We start from the raw sequence: 16,605 nt of genomic DNA on the forward strand, positions 1-16,605 counted from the left end.
GCTGTCCATCCATTTTTTCAGTCCATTTTGTGACGTGGTCCCAAAAAATAAGCAGATTCAAATCTCAGGTGGACCACACCACAGGAAACAGTGGTGACCGAATGACCACTATTAAAAACTTCTGAGGGCCTACTGTAAGCAGATCCGTAATGTTTATTTGCCATCCAACCCGTTGATAAGGTAAAAAAGATCAAGATGAAGGAAAAATACAAAGATCAGCTTGATCCAAAACTTTTGTGGCCTACAAAAATATTTTAATGTTCATTTACCACAATTCAAGTGTTATGGTCCACCAGAGATTTTGATCAGCTTAAGCTTTATTTTAACGTCCTAAAATGAGCTGATAAAAACGATGGACGGCTTGGATTTAGGGAAAAATTATCAAGGTGGCCCCACACGGTAAGGGTAACACCCGCGGAGGTGTTACCCGGGTAACACCTGCTCGCTCCCAGCGACGTGTGTTCCAAAATCCAGACTGATAATTGACTCCGGTAGGGCAGGCAAAAGGGAATACCATAGATCGTTGCAGATGGAGTTCAGGGCCCACCTTTTTGTATATATGTCATCTAAACAAGTAATCATGTGGGACCCAGAAGGATGAAGTGTAACATATCAAACTAGATCCGTTCCAAAAATAGATGGACCACAACGACTGAATATATAGGTTTTCAGCATAATTATACGTTTCTCCATGTTTGTGTCGCACCTGAATTTTGGATTGGCATGATTCATAGGATGTACGGTGGAAATGATGAGCCTCACACAATTCACGGTTTGGATTACACATAGAAATCTCTAGTTGACCCCACACAGCTCTAACATCTGCTAGTGATCATTTCCACAGTTTTTATGATTACTACATCTTATTATTGTAGTGAGATTATTTAGTACCAAGGAAGAGTGTGTTGGTTCAAATACAAACGCTCAGAAATTGTACACGTGGCGCACATTTAACTCAACGGTTCAAATCGTTGGCCCACTTTAGACAGGCAATAGACTTAAAATAAGATTAATAGGAGATCGTAACCTTTGGTTAATATGGATATTCGTTATATTCAATTCGTTCATCTGACAACTTTTAACTTTAACCGTCCATTATATGTCCACCAATCATCGAATCAGTTCGTGGTAAGTGCTGGTTTATTACTCGCGATATATATATATATATATATATATATATATATATATATATATATGTGTGTGTGTGTGTGTGTGTGTGTGTGTGTGTGTGTGGGAAAAGGTACTATGCGCTCGACCTCACGAGTCCGTCCCATGAGGTCGAGCTGTGTGGGCCCCACCGTGATGCGTTTCAAACATCTACCCCATCAGTCTGATGCACCATTCTATCTTGGGTCTAGATCTCAAAAATCAAGTCAATCCGTAACTTTTTTGGGCCCATCGAGATGTGGTTTTCAAATCCATATCATCCATTATGTGTGTCCCACTTTTTTGAGGGTTCAGACCAAGTTTAGCAGCATTAAAAACACAGGTGGGCCCCACCAAGTTCTTTTATATGTTTTAACGGTGTCTTCACATGATTTTAGATGATATGGCTCACCTGAATTCTGCATACGGCTGATTTTTGGGATATCCCATAATTTAGAGGGGACCCATCAAATGCACGGTGTTGATGGTCGACACGCATCACAGTGGGGTCCACACAGCTCAACCTCACGGGAGCTTATCGTGAGGTCGAGCGGATAGTACCTTTTCCCACATATATATATATATATATATATATATATATATATATATATATATATATATATATATATATATATGCCACGTGTGTAATATGTGAGTGCCGTGGTATGAACTATCACACTCTCCCAGTGTAGGAATGTTTTCCTCTTATCTTAAATGATCATTGTTAGAAGTTATTGATCTTGATGATAGGTTGGTAAGTCGGTAGCATGACTTCTCAGATTGAGAAATGATACTCTGGCAGAGTGTGATGGATGATACGCAGGCACTTAGAATTTACTTAAAATTGTACACGTGTCATATAAGTAATTAAAATTACAGTCCAAATTATGTTCCCTGTTTAGATGCATGATAATAGAAAAATTAAGCTTATTGAGCTGTCTGACTATCATATAGGTGGACATCTATTGGACGGCTAATAATGAAAAACATCCAATGTTCTTATCTCGAAAAACAAGTGTCCACGAATCAAAGGTTACGATTATTCAACCAAACTGGGTTTTGAATTTTTACTTAGTGGTAGTGATTTCCATAATTTATACGGTTATATTTCATGTGTAACATTTCTAAGTGCCTGAGTATGAAGTGTCAGATGCAGCCAGAGTATCAACACACAAGTTCAAATCTTCCGGGAGAAAATGACCACTGTAGACAAAACCTTTTACCCAGCGGTTTTTATGAAGGAAGACAAACTTAAGTTACCAAGTTAGACTAGCACGTGCGGACAGCGACTTTGAGGACGAAACTACCCCTCCTTTTTACTGCCGTTGCTTTTCCTCTTCCTCACTTCCCTCTTCACATTTTCGAAAAACGCAGACGAAAACTCCTGCACCGCTGCTTTTACTCTCCCTTTCAACTGTTTGTTTTTTCTCTCCCTCCTTTTCAGTGTTGCTTTTCCTCTCCCTTTCCACTGCTGTTTCACTGCCATTGCTTTCACCTCCTTTCCTCACCCGTTAGAAAGACCAAAAAACACCCCTTCTGTGGGCCCCTCTTATCAACATTTTGTCTTCTTCTGAAAATGGTCCGTCCAATGAAGAAAGCACGCACCACAGGTATATTTTAAACTTAGTTGGGCCCACATTGAATGTATTTAATATAGGAAACGGATTGGCTACTCCCCCTAACACCAGCCCCGTGGCTGGTGGTCGGTGATCCGTTGGCCCCACCATGATGTACATGGCTGCTGGTCGATGCTCTGTGGGCCCCACCATGATGTATGTGTTTCATCCATTCCGTTCATCCATTTTTAAAGTTCATCCAGGGCTTTATCTTAAAAATAAGAGGGATATAAATCTTAGATATACCACAATACAGAAAACAATAGTGATTGGATATCCATCATTTAAATCATCCCGAGGCCCACTGTACTCTTTACGAAATCCAATCTGTTTATTACGTCATAAAGACCCGGATGAAGGGTAAAAACAAAGATCATGTTGATCAATACTTTTATGGCCACCAAAACTTTTTAATGGTTGATGTTCATTAAACACTGTTTCTGTAATGTGGTTCAATTGAGATCGGGATATACCTCATTTTTGTATAATATCGTAAAATGATATATAAAAATAGATGGACGGCATGGTTGAAACACATACATCATGATGGGGCCCACAGAGCACCGGGCTGGTGGCATGGGGAGTAGCTAATCCGTTTCATGTAGTATATCCACGCCATCCATCCGTTTTTCTATCTAATTTAAGGGGTTGAGCCTGAAATTGGAGCATATGAAGATATGAAGTGGATCATACCACGAGAAACAGTGAGCATAATGATTTTCTAGTTTGTCCCGCTGATTTTCTAATTTGATCCACTCAATTTCATATTTGTTGGAAGTGCATAAGTGGATGTATAACATACTTTGTTATTTTGGTAGATGATGAAATGATCATCTTTATACTTTGTCTCATTGTATTTTCAGTTTGTCTCGCTCAATTTCCAGATTGGCCCGCTCAATTTCCAGTTTGGCCCACTCAATTTCATTTCCAGCTTGGCCCGCTCAATTTCCAGTTTGGCTCATAGTATATCCACATTGTCCATCCATTCTTCCATCTAATTTAAGCGGTTTAACCCCAAATTGAAGCATATCAAAAGATCAAGTGGATGATACCACGGTAAACAGTGGGCATAATGATTTCCACCATTGAAACCGTAGTGGGCCCAATAGTGATGTTTGTTTGTTATCACATCTTTCTTTTTTAAAAATTATGTGAATGAACCGCTTCGAATATAGAATAAGTAGCCTAACGTACTTTTTTATTGTCTATATAAATTGGCCTACGTAATCACTATTTGTGAAGAAAAAAAGAGTATATTCTTTAGCACACATATAAATACCATGATCAAGTATACCTTTCAAATGATGCAAAATCTTTTTCCCTACTTGTAAATGAATCTAATTTAGAAATTTCATGTGATAGTTAAGTAATTTCACAATATACAAGATTTTTAGGCTAGTATGAGTTAAGTATTTAAAACTTCTAATCAACAACTTGAAACCCTTTAAGATCTATTAGATTGTTTTTCTTATCGTTGCTCAATTTCAACGTAATTTCCATGAGTATGCACACTAATTTAGAATTTTTCATCGCAATGATTTTTAGAGTTTCATGAATATACGTGTTCTCAAATGTAAAAATTACATCATGTATTTAATTTATCCTGATTCAAGATAATACGCCATAAGACCCATATTTGTCACCTAGATGTTGGGTTGGAAATTACAGCAAAATTACGAAGTAGACTTTATAAACTCATCAATCATAACACTATCATTGTCTGTGAATATTAGATCACCAATGTATAAGGATGTCAATAATACATCACCATGTTCATTGTGTTAACATGGATAACATGCTCATTAGGATAACTTGTTTGTTTGTTATCAAACCTATTCATAAGATCATAGATATATTGTTTTCAATTATGTCTGATTTTGTCCACTATGTTTATCTTATGAATTTTATTTTTGATATGTTTTTCAATTCATCTCTGCAGGCGACGAATATTCTGCTGTAATCTCCAACCCAACATCTAGGTGTACACTGACATGGTGGTTTGACAAGGTGAAGGGTGGAGTAGAGAAGCACGATAGTCGGCTAAATCTGTTTAGGCAATCCCCTTTCTCGTTTCTATTGCATATTACATCATTTAGATTTATAGGGGCTCTATTTCACCTTCTTCTTGTAAGATACAAAGGTGATCTAGTGTTTGAGATCAGGGGGAGACGATTACAGTTTACCGAGATGGACTTCGCCCTCATTACCGGTCTTAAGACTGGAGATCTTACTGTACCAAATATTTCTTGCATTACGAGTACATTAAGAGACAAATACTTTAAAGAATATCCAGTATTAAAGAAGCACCTAATGGACGTGTTTGAGAGATTAATTGACACCAATAAGCATGAAGACGTCGTGAAGGTTGCCCTACTTCTAGTTGTGGAGTACTTTCTTAGGGGAAACGAACCGAAAACCAGGTGTAACATGGATTATATTCATCTGGTGGACTCGCTAGATGATTTCTATAGGTATCCCTGGGGTAGTTTGGGATACAATACAATGTCGCAAGGAATCGAATCTGCCGTTGCCGCATCAAGTTCCCCTCGGTACACTGTGTATGGTTGTGTCCTTCCTTTACAAGTAAGAACACCTTTTATTTTCTAAATGTTTTCCCTCTATAGTTAATTTTGAATTTTTAACCGGGTGCAATTCCATTCTAATAGGTATGGGCAGTAGAGATATTACCAGCCCTACAAGAATGTGTTGTTTCATATGTTCCCCATCAAATTCCACGCTTCATTCAATATCGAGGCTGGAAGGGTTGGAGGTACAAGAGAATACATGCTATTTTCGAGAGTAGAGCTGTAAGTTTATATATATATATATATATATATCTCTTCCATCTACTTTGCTTAACTTAACGTATACGCTTTTATATTTAACATTACTCTTTGTTTTTTTGCAGACATCAGTAGTATTGAAATTAGAACCAACGCTGCGAGAATGGGAAACAGATGCCGTTTGCTCGGTGCGTGACAGTTTCCAGGTGAGCTGTTGTGAAAAATGAACTATATTTTATCTACCATTGTTTCGATATCCCTACTCTGACATATCCATGTATATATTTTGTAGCTCACTGAGACTCAGGAAGATGATGAGGAGGATGAGGAGGGTAATGAGATTGATCATGAAGAGGATGACGAGTCAGATGATAATGATAAGAAAGGCATGGAGGGAGAGGGACCGAGGGTGGGTATTATGAAGAATGTTCTTTTTATGGAGGAATGTCGGATTGAGAGGGAAGAGTTGAAGAAGGAGAGAGAGGAATTGAAGAAGGAGAGAGAGGAATTGAAGAAGGAGAGGGACGAATTGAGAAAAGAGAGGGAAGAGATAAGGAGGAAAGAAGCAATGTTTAATGAGAGGGATACCTTACTGAAAGAGAAAGAACAATTTAAGAGGGAGAAGGACTTGTTTTTTGAGGAGAAGGAAAAGTTAGCGAATGAGAGGGAGGAGTTTAATAAGGAGAAGGAAGGTACTCATACACAAAAGGGACATTTTGTGATGGAGGAGGGTGAGGAGTTGAGGAATAGAGGGGAAGTAAATATTGACGATAAAGAACCTGGATACGAGGATCTGGGTGTGCAATCGTATAGTAATGCCAAAGGTAATGTATTGAATGCATCCACTTCTCATCCCGTTTATGAAAGAAGAGCCAAAAGGATATCGAAGCCATCATATTACAAGATGTCTCCGTACTTGTCCCTGTCTGCATTCGACACAACCCATGGGTCGGTTCCCGAACCCAACCAAGTAACCGCTTTTGCTACTTCTCCGATACCATTTCCTCTATATATGGATCCTTTCAGAGCATTATCCGCACATGAGGTGAAAGAGGTAGATGACTGGTATGAAGCAAATAAGGACATCCCAACATGGAAATGGTTTAGTACAATATGGATGAAAGATGCGTGGGTTGATAGCGAGGTAATCATTACTAATTTATTCTCTATATGCATTGATTGACATATAATTAATTGTTATATTAATCTATGACTAAATCGTACTATCCTATTGATAAGGCTATCGACACATACATAGAGTTCCTTGAAAAAAGGCATAACGACCTTTCAATAACATATCGCCAGGATTGCAAGTTCTGTCCTACGTATTTTACGGTAACTGTTTATTTCGCCAAACCTTAATTTGTTTGAAGATTTTATTTTCTTACATGTATTGAACTTTGAGTATGTTTGTAACAGCAAAGCCTTGAGGGGTGTTTGCCGGTTTTGATCGCATACCGGGCCTCAAAATCGGCATCAGAACGGGCCTCGCTAATAGGCCAGCTGACTCCGGCTTACGCAATTGCCAAGCAGCGAGATAAACCATACGCCAAAGCGATTTGGTGTTATGAACGGGTAATGCACTCGTCACAGAACATCATCTGTTACTGTTATGTGTTCTATCATGTTTTGACTAATATATTATTTTGTGAATCATGGACAGGTCTATGCGCCCATAAATTATGAAAATTCACATTGGTTTCTGTTGGTCATCTACCCTAGAGCAAGAGAAATCGTTGTTGTAGATAGCTTATGCACAAATGTAATGCCGAAGTATAAGCAGCAGATGAAGAACATGACTGATGCACTCCCCATTCTCTTCCATGCCACTGGAGACAACACTGCGCTTGAAGGGAAGAATTGGTCCGTCAGACTGGATGAATCTGCGCCGAAGCAGCACAATGGTTATGACTGCGGCATATTCGTAATGAAATTCATTGATTTGTGTAGCGGTCTCACCTTGGCGGGAACAGACATGCAAAAATTCACTGCCGATTGGAGGAAGTCAATAGCATATGATTGTTTGTCTCTAGTCCGTAGATGATATTTGTCCAGGGCATGGGAGGATTTTTGGAAAGATGTTGTATTATACGGATTATTAATTTCATTGTTGAATATACTTTGTACATTGTTGTCCCGCTCATGTACCATTTCATGTTATATACATTGTATGAGGTTTACAATATTCTTGGAGTGACAGCAAATTTTCATATCCGTGCATTTCAGTCTGAGTTCCTTCTCTAATCACGATGGCCTTGGGAGGGTTGATCCGAGGGATGGGTTGGCTGCAAAAGGGTCGATTAAAACCATATTGGGTTATCTTGCTGGTTTTGAAATCATTATGCCAGCCAGGAAGATAACCCATTATAGTTTTAATAGGCCCTTTTGCAATCAACCCATCCCTCGGATCAACCCTCCCAAGGCCATCGTGATTAGAGAAGGAACTCAGACTGAAATGCACATACTTGAAAATTTGCTGCATATTTACCGGAAGTATATGGGTGGATGTATAGCATGCTATGTAATTTTGGTGGATAATGAAATGATCTTTGTACTGTCCCACTCAATTTTCGATTTGTCCCGCTCAATTTCAGTTTGGCCCGCTCGATTTCTAGTTTGTCCCGCTCAATTTTCGATTTGTCTGCTCATTTCCATGTTTGCCTCCTCAATTTCCAGTTTGTTATTGAAATTCTAGTTTGTCCCGTTCATTTCCATGTTTGCCCACTCAATTTCGAGTTTGGCTGAAATTCTAGTTTGTCCGCTCATTTCCATGTTTGCCTCGCTGATTTCCCGCTCAATTTCCAATTTATCCCACTCAATTTCCAATTTAGCCCGCTCATCTTTCATTTGTCCCGCTCAATTTTCGATTTGCTCAATTTTTAGTTCGTCCCGCTCAATTTCCAGTTTGTCGCTCAATTTTCAGTTTGTCGCGCTCAATTTCTAGTTTGTCCGGCTCATTTTCCAGTTTCCCCGCTCAATTTTCGATTTGTCCCGCTCAATTTCTAGTATGTCCCGCTCAATTTCCAGTTTGTCCTGTTTGCCCGCTCAATTTTCAATTTGGTCTGCTCAATTTCCAGTTTGCCGCTCATTCGTCTCAATTTCTAGTTTGTCCTCCTCAATTTTCATTTTGTCCTGTTTTCGGTCAATTTGCTTCACTTCACATCATCTCCATGCATTTCACGGTCATTCCCGCGATTCCGTGTTGATTCACTATCATTTCCATGCATTTCATGGTCAACTCCCTTCACTTCACGGTCATTTCCACACGTTTCATGAATTCGCTCCACTCCACGGTCATTTCCATGCATTTCACGTTCAATTCCGATGATTACTGTTTCATTTCACGGTCATTTCCCTTCACTTCACCATCATTTTCATGCATTTTTCTAAACAAACAAGCTAAAATATAGGACAAGCTCCATTACAAGTCGTATTTTGTATCAAGCAATTTATTCGGGAGAGGGAAATCGGCATATCTTGTTAGCTTGAGGAGGCATTGGAATTTCCTTTGCCTTCAACACAAATGATCTCGCACTCAATTATAATAAATTTATAAGGAACTTATATATTAATCGTGTAGGGTAACCCGAGACCCCAACTCGAGCCCAGCCTAAGTTTTATCGGGTTGGTGTTTGTATGGCCCAACCCTAAGACCAAACTCGATACATCCTACTCAAGCCCAACCCAATGTTACGTCGGTCATAGGTTGGTCGGTTTGAGCCCGCCCAACTTTTAGCCCTAAAATCATATATGGTACGTCAAGTAACTAATTTTGGTTTATAAGTATTTATTATATGAATAAAGAAAGAATTGAAAAAAGTGATAATTTTTGGTTTTATATGCTTATATATACATATTTACATAAAGGTGTTAGAGAAAAATGTAGGTAGAATAAAATTCCCTATGTTAAAAAAAAAAGGATACGAATACGGTTATAGCTACAGTTATAATCTGTAGCCATAGATCGGGGGGTGGAATCGCCGAATCTATGATTGATCGCCGTTTGGGACAGCGACTTGCGGTGGAATCGTGGGAACTGCGATGGATCGCCCGTCTGTGGCTACGGTTATAATCAGCGGGCAATCTGGGAGTTGGCCATACATGTATCTATCTCCTTGTAGAACTAGCAAGCCATTTCAAAATGCAAACTTGAAGAAATGACTGATCACAAATCTCTCTCTATAGTGACTAATTTACCATTTCACTCTCATTTGGGCTCTGAAATCATCTTTATTAATGTTGTGGGATCCCGTTCAATCTGGCTGGATTACAGAAAGTTAAATAAATTGAATCTTGTATGTTTTAAGTTGTAACAGCCAATGACACAGCCCAATATTGACATTTGTGGGCGAGAACAATGTTTGAGATGTGCATGAACGAGCCCAACAACTACCTTTTTCTTTCTTTTTTAACCAACCGTTTCTTTTTCTTTTATTGTTTATTTTCCTGTAATTGACACAGCTTTTGTGAATGAAAACTAAGGGACTCGAAATGCAATATCAAGGTAAAGGTAACATGCATTCCTTTGATGGTGTATCAGTGACCACACTAGCTTCCCTCGAAACATTATAAAAATATCAGCACATACCTTGTGCCAACTTTTTTAGTTTTGCTAACAATGAAATTTGATCTGCATTTTCTACATCTCTTTCCACTATAACCAGCCTAGAAAATAAATGAGACTCACCTGCCTTGTTGGAGTCTCACTGGTCTAAAACACCATATTGTTTCTCCCTAGTCACTTCTCATAACACCAACCAATTTTCGAGTTATGTTGATGATCTGTGCATGATTAAGAATCAAATCTGTGCAGGTTCTTGGGCACATCTGCTATCACATTCTAGCTGCCGGTTTGAATGGATACATGGCAACTGTGACCAACCTAAAAAATCCCGTGAACAAGTGGCGATGTGGTGCTGCTCCAATTATAGTATGTTCTCTGTTCTATTTAATTAGATCAAAATGCTCGTTAGTTCTGATTCCTACAAGGAAATGTCAGAGATTGTTCCTAGCAGCAAAAATGGAGAAATTGGAAGTTTCATACAAAAATGAAATCAGCTTACCTTTTACCTCAACAGGAAAAAAGGGATCTTCAGTGCTGCCTTCTAATTCTTCGTGGTGTTTTCTCATAAAAAGAAAATTTCTTTCTTTAATTTACAAGTATTGTTTTCTCATAAAGACAAACTCTCTCTCTCTCTCTCTCTCTCTCTCTCTCTCTCTCTCTCTAATTTATTCATTTTTTCGCTGGCCCGATACACCAACTGATACTGACATTCAGAACCATGGGTGTGCATAATGCCATCACCATTTACCCATCGATATATTTGGCATACGTGTAAGCCAATTTAGACCAGTCCAAATCATGACCTCCATTCTGAATGGACTAAAGCTGAAAATCACACTAAATGGATGTCAGACCACTGTGATGTCAGAAAGGCTTCTCATTAGTCAAGGTAGGACTCTTAAGTCCTAACTGCAGTCTATGAGTATTGATGCCTAAGGGAAATGAATGATCATAAAAGATACTGTAGCTTAAGAGCTCTTTCCTCAAATGTTATATGCAGCAAAGCAACATGTTGTCTTCTTAATGATATTCTAATAGTAAAATACATTGTTTTTGCTCGATTAGTCTTCATTCCTTTCTGACCAATAGAAAGATGTGCAGATCTTAGCTATTGTACATAATCCTTGCTGCCTTGAGCTGATTGGGGTTTTGGTAGAGGATGCTGAGATAACATTTATATAAATATGTATATATAAGCATATGCAAAAAAAAAAAAAACAAATTATCACTTTTTTTAAAAAAACTTCTTTCTTTATTCATATAACAAGAATATCTTCTAAACCAAAATTAGTTACTTAACATACCGTATATGATTATAGGGCTAGAAGTTGGGCGGGCTCAACCCGACCAACCTGTGGCCTACCTAACATTGGGTTGGGCTTGGGCAGGATGTATCGAGTTTGGTCTTGGGGTTGGGCCATACAAACACCAACCTGATAAAACTTGGGTTGAGCTCGGATTGAGGTCTTGGGTTGCCTGACCCAACACAAACTCGATTCATATATAAGTTTCTTATAAACTAATTATAATTGAGTGCAGATCATCTGTGTTGAAGGCAAAGGAAATTCCAATGCCTCCCCTCAAGCTAACAAGATATGCTGGATTTCCCTCTCCCAAATAAATTGCTTGATAGAAAATACAACTTGTAATGGAGTAGTCCTATACTTCAGTTTGTTTGTTTAGAAAAAAAATGCATGGAAATGATGGTGAAGTGAAGGGAATTGACCGTGAAATGCATGGAAATGACCGTGAAGTGAAGGGAAATGACCGTGAAATGCATTGAAATGGCCGTGAATCAACACGGAATCGACGGGATTGAACGTGAAATGCATGGAAATGACTATGAAGTGGAGCGAATTGACCGTGAAATGCATGGAAATGACTGTGAAGTGGAGCGAATTGACCGTGAAATGCGTGGAAATGACCATGAGGTGAAGGGAATTCACCATGAAATGCATGGAAATGATCGTGAATCAACACGGAATCGCCGGGAATGACCGTGAAATGCATAGAAATGACCGGGAATTGAGCGGGCCAAACTGGAAATTGAGCTGGCCTGATTGGAAATTAAGCAGGATAAACTCGAAAATGAGCAGGCCAAACTGAAAATTGAGCAGGACAAACTGAAAAATGAGCGGGCCAAACAAGAAAATGAGCGGGCCAAATTGGAAATTGAGTGGGACAGACTGGATATTGAGCGGGCCAAACTGGGAAACGAGCGGTTCAAACTAGATATTGAGCGGGGCAAACGAGGAAATGAGTGGGCCAAACTGGAAATTGAGTGGGATTGGATGTTCATTAAAAGCTCCTATTTTCTGTGTAAGTAGAAAAGCTTTGAAGGAAAGGAGAGACTAGTGGGGTTAGATGTCCAACCCTACTCTATTTATCAAACAAGATATGTAATTTACATAAAATACACCTAAGTAAAGTTGGTTTTATTTCCTCATGATATCTGAAAGTGGGGTGCTCAATCTCTTTATCATGGATTCCTATGAAAAGTTAGTTTTATTTCCTCAAGATATCTGAAAATTGCAAAAAACACTAATCAAAAGAGTCTAGAGCTAGATATCTTGTGGCAATTGCCATGAAACTTGATTGACTTTCTGGAAACCTTAATCTATTTCTGGTAAGCTTATCTTATGTTTTTTTTTGCTGGAAAATCATGAAAGTATATAATTCCTAAAATTCCTCAATCGTTACTGCTGGTCCATATCACTATCAGATGAGCATTCCAAGCATGTAAACGCGAAGCCTATTCATTATTGCAGATAATGGTTGAGACAGGTCTTATTGGAAGACAAGCCAGTGGGTCTGTTACCATAACTGATTGGGAAACTTGAAGTTGCTATGTTTTCTTTATGTATGCATGGTTTATTTTCCCTTGTAAGAAGTAGATTCTTTCATATGCATATTACTCCTTTTAGTTGGGGATTTATTTTAGTGCTCAACTAGTAGTCCTTGGAATATTCATTTGAGCGGGACAAACTGGAAATTTAGCGGGCCAAATTGGAAATTGAGCGGGCTAAACTGGAAAATGAGCCGGACAAACTGGAAAATGATTGGAAATTGAGTGGGCCAATCTGAAAATTGAGCAAGCCAAACTGGAAATTGAGGGGGCCAAAATTGAGCGGGCCAAATTGGAAATTAAGCGGGCAAACATGGAAATGAGCGGGACAAACTAGAATTTTAGCGGGCCAAATTGGAAATTTAGCGAGCCAAACTGGAAATTATTGGGCCAAACTGGAAATTGAGAGGGATAAACTGGAAATTGAGCGGGACATTGAATGAATTTTAGCAGGCCAAATTGGAAATTGAGTGGAACAAACTGAAAATTGAGTGGGCCAAACTGAAAATTGTGGAAGTTGCAACTTGCTCATTGTCAAATTGCCCTGGGTATACTTCTAAATTCAAATCAGCCATTTGAAACCAATGAGGTACTAACAGCAACTAGGTTACAGTGCTGAGTTGTAGTCAATGGGTAACAGGAAGTGCAGTAATGTGATTGTTCTGGTATGTTTCAAATATCCACCTATTCATCCTTTTTCTTGTTACACTTTTCTTTTTTCTTATATAGGTGCAGATTCTACCAAAGAAAGGAGCTGCTGTACAGGCCATTTATATCTCAAATTATCATGCCTTAATCTTTTGTAACTTTTTCTCGGTATTGTCATGTGGTTGATTGAAATGTTCTTTTGCCATTTTCCCACATATGTTGGCTTCACTTGACTTTCTTAACCAAATGTACCTTTTCTTTTGTGTTTCTTTTCTTTTCCGCTCAATTTTTTTATTTTCTGACATTCCTCTTAATTTCCTTTGTTCCATTGTCATCTTTGTATCATCGTGTAATTGTCCAGCCTTAGTTTAATGCTCCGGTGCTCTTGGCAACTTCGTTTTACACAATAGATTTGAACAGGGCTCCTTATGCTTGTGTCAAATACTCAGCCTATCATATCAGTGCCAATATATTACAACATAAGAAATTAAGTGAGGCAGCATAAGAAATTTAGTACGACAAACTGAAAATGAGCGAGGTTACTTAGAAATTGAGCAAGACAATCAAAACATTATTGCATGAGAGAAAATATATTACAACATATATCATACAAAACACTAAATAAATTATAAAGTATGCTACACATCAGGTATGGGAAACTTGCACGTCCGACGATTATGTCCGGATTGATTGCATCGACCGCACTTTAATGTTTTTGATTCTTCTCCACGTGAGGGAATTCTTAACTTTTTTGGTCTTCCAGATGGCCTCTTCTGTCCCGGGGGTTTAATTTTCGCACAGTACTCCTTGAAGCCATCGATAATCTCCCATTCGCTCATATCACGTACTGGGTACACCGATTCGTTATATGTGCTCAAGTAATTTTGCACTGTGTAGAATGGGGAGCAGTACGAGTAATGAGAAAGATTGTAATTTATACATGAGGACAGGGCATGCAAACAAGGGTATCCCTTCATGTCAAACTCACGACATGTACATGAAAGCGAGCTGAGCTTGACTGTATCATTATAATTTCCCACGACGTGGTACTCATCTCGAGAAATCGGATGACAGCGAACATCTCGCGCCTTTTGTATAAGATCCTTCAACTGTTGCTCCGCCCATGGTGTCAACGGACCGACAAATGAGGCTGCAGATTCTCTTCTCTTGTAAAATAATTCTTGTATCTTACATCTTACAGCCTCTATCAATTTGGTAACAGGGTATTCCCGCGCTTCTTTGAAGAGGGCGTTAACACACTCAGATATATTTGTGGTGACCAAGTTGAATCTTTTACCTGTAAAGTGAGACGATGCCCATCTTTCGTAGCCGATTTCTGTCAGCCATGCATGTACTGGGGGGTTGGCCATTTCAATATCATGCATTAATTTTTCAAATTCAGCCCTCCTGCAAGTCTTAACTGCCCGCCAGTAGTATATCTCCAACGACTTGTCTTTAAAGGTGTCCACCAAGTTTCTATAAATATGGTACGCACAATACCCATGAATTGCATGTGGGAATACTTGGGGAACCTCTTTCATTAAACCTTTATGTCGATCGAAAATAATCACAAGACCCTCCAGATACCCTAACGCATCGTTGAGGTAGGTAAGGAACCAATTCCAACTCATGCTGTTCTCCGATTCCCCGATGCCAAACGCAATTGGAAATATACGATTGTCCCCATCTAAGGCCGTGGCGATGAATAGAACACCCTTGTATTTACCCTTTAAGTGTGTCCCATCAATGGCTAATACCCTCCGCATAGACTTCTGAACTTCGAACGCATTGTCCGAGCGCTACAAAACACCTCTCAAACCTCCAAGTCTCTTGGTTAACGAGCACGGCAGTCACCGTCCCTGGGTTGACCATCCTCAACTCATGCAAATACAGGGGGAGTTGATTGTAAGAGTCTTCGTAAGACCCCATCACCTGTTTAATTGCAAGCTCCTTAGCTTTCCATGCCTTCCTATAACTGATAAGAATATTATATTTCTCTTGCACAGCGAAGATAATATCACGTGGCCTCAAACCTAACCGTTGCTCAATGCGGCTAACAACCAGATCACATGCTAACTTACTGCTTGCTTGCCGGTGATCACTCTTCATCCACGACATGCCGCACGTGTGTTCTGACATATAATTTCGTATCTTGAATATTCCGGTATCATTCAACCGACTTGCGTCAACCCTCCAGTTGCATTTATCTTCAAAGCACACCACGCTAAATCTGCTGAAATTTGAGTACAGTACCTTATACTGGAATTTATTACGAATTGCAAATTGGCTTAGAACATACTGGCATCGACTCTTGTCCTTAAATGTTTGTCCAACAGATATATCGATCGGTTCACCCAACGAATCTGTATATTCTAGCAGTGCTGCATTGGTGAATGCAGCATCATCAAATGGCACGGGAACTTGACGAGTGATGAAGTTTCCACTTTTAGCAAGGTCTGAAAGCGGAGTGTCGCTTACACGTACAGCTCGGGTGGTGGATGATGATGGCAGATCTGCTGTTGTTGCTAAAGGCGGTGCCATATACTCATAAGTGAGGTTAAGGTCACATGCCCAGCTGACTTGGCTACTCACAAAGTTTGATGTTTGAGGCGGCTCGGGCAGTTGATCATTGCTCACTACCACTTGTAATGGAGATGCCCTGTATTCAAATTCCACGCCATGTTCCTCAGGCAAGCTATCTATGTGTGTTTTCCAATTAATGTGTTGCGTTGTCTCGATGACTAAGGGAATGAATTTATCCGAATGCTCCAACTGTGTTGCCAGGAACTTTCGCACGTCATCGTCGTCTGCGATTACAGTTGGAGGGATTGATTCATTTGTGCAAGGATACATTACTTTCATCCTAATATCACAATCTGTTGGTTGACTCTTAATAATCCTGTAAATTCTATATAGAAGCTCCTCGTACGTAGTCTCGACACGTAGTGAAAAAGTTTTCGAATCCCCACCAGTGTACGAGTATCGCTTGTTCTCATATTCAAT

The 16,605-nt window shown here is 39.3% G+C and overlaps 1 protein-coding gene across 1 annotated transcript; it reads right to left on the reverse strand.

Moving 5' to 3' along the window:
- Window positions 1–14,240: 14,240 nt before the first annotated feature.
- LOC131244031 (uncharacterized) lies at window positions 14,241–16,143 on the reverse strand. The gene is made up of 2 exons (XM_058243698.1): window positions 15,783–16,143; window positions 14,241–14,956 (listed from the first exon to the last, which is right to left on the reverse strand). Exons 1-2 carry the CDS (start codon window positions 16,141–16,143, stop codon window positions 14,241–14,243), a joined length of 1,077 nt encoding a protein of 358 aa, XP_058099681.1.
- Window positions 16,144–16,605: the final 462 nt, after the last annotated feature.

Source organism: Magnolia sinica, chromosome 4, assembly GCF_029962835.1.
Source record: "Magnolia sinica isolate HGM2019 chromosome 4, MsV1, whole genome shotgun sequence".
Classification (NCBI taxonomy): Eukaryota; Viridiplantae; Streptophyta; class Magnoliopsida; order Magnoliales; family Magnoliaceae; genus Magnolia; species Magnolia sinica.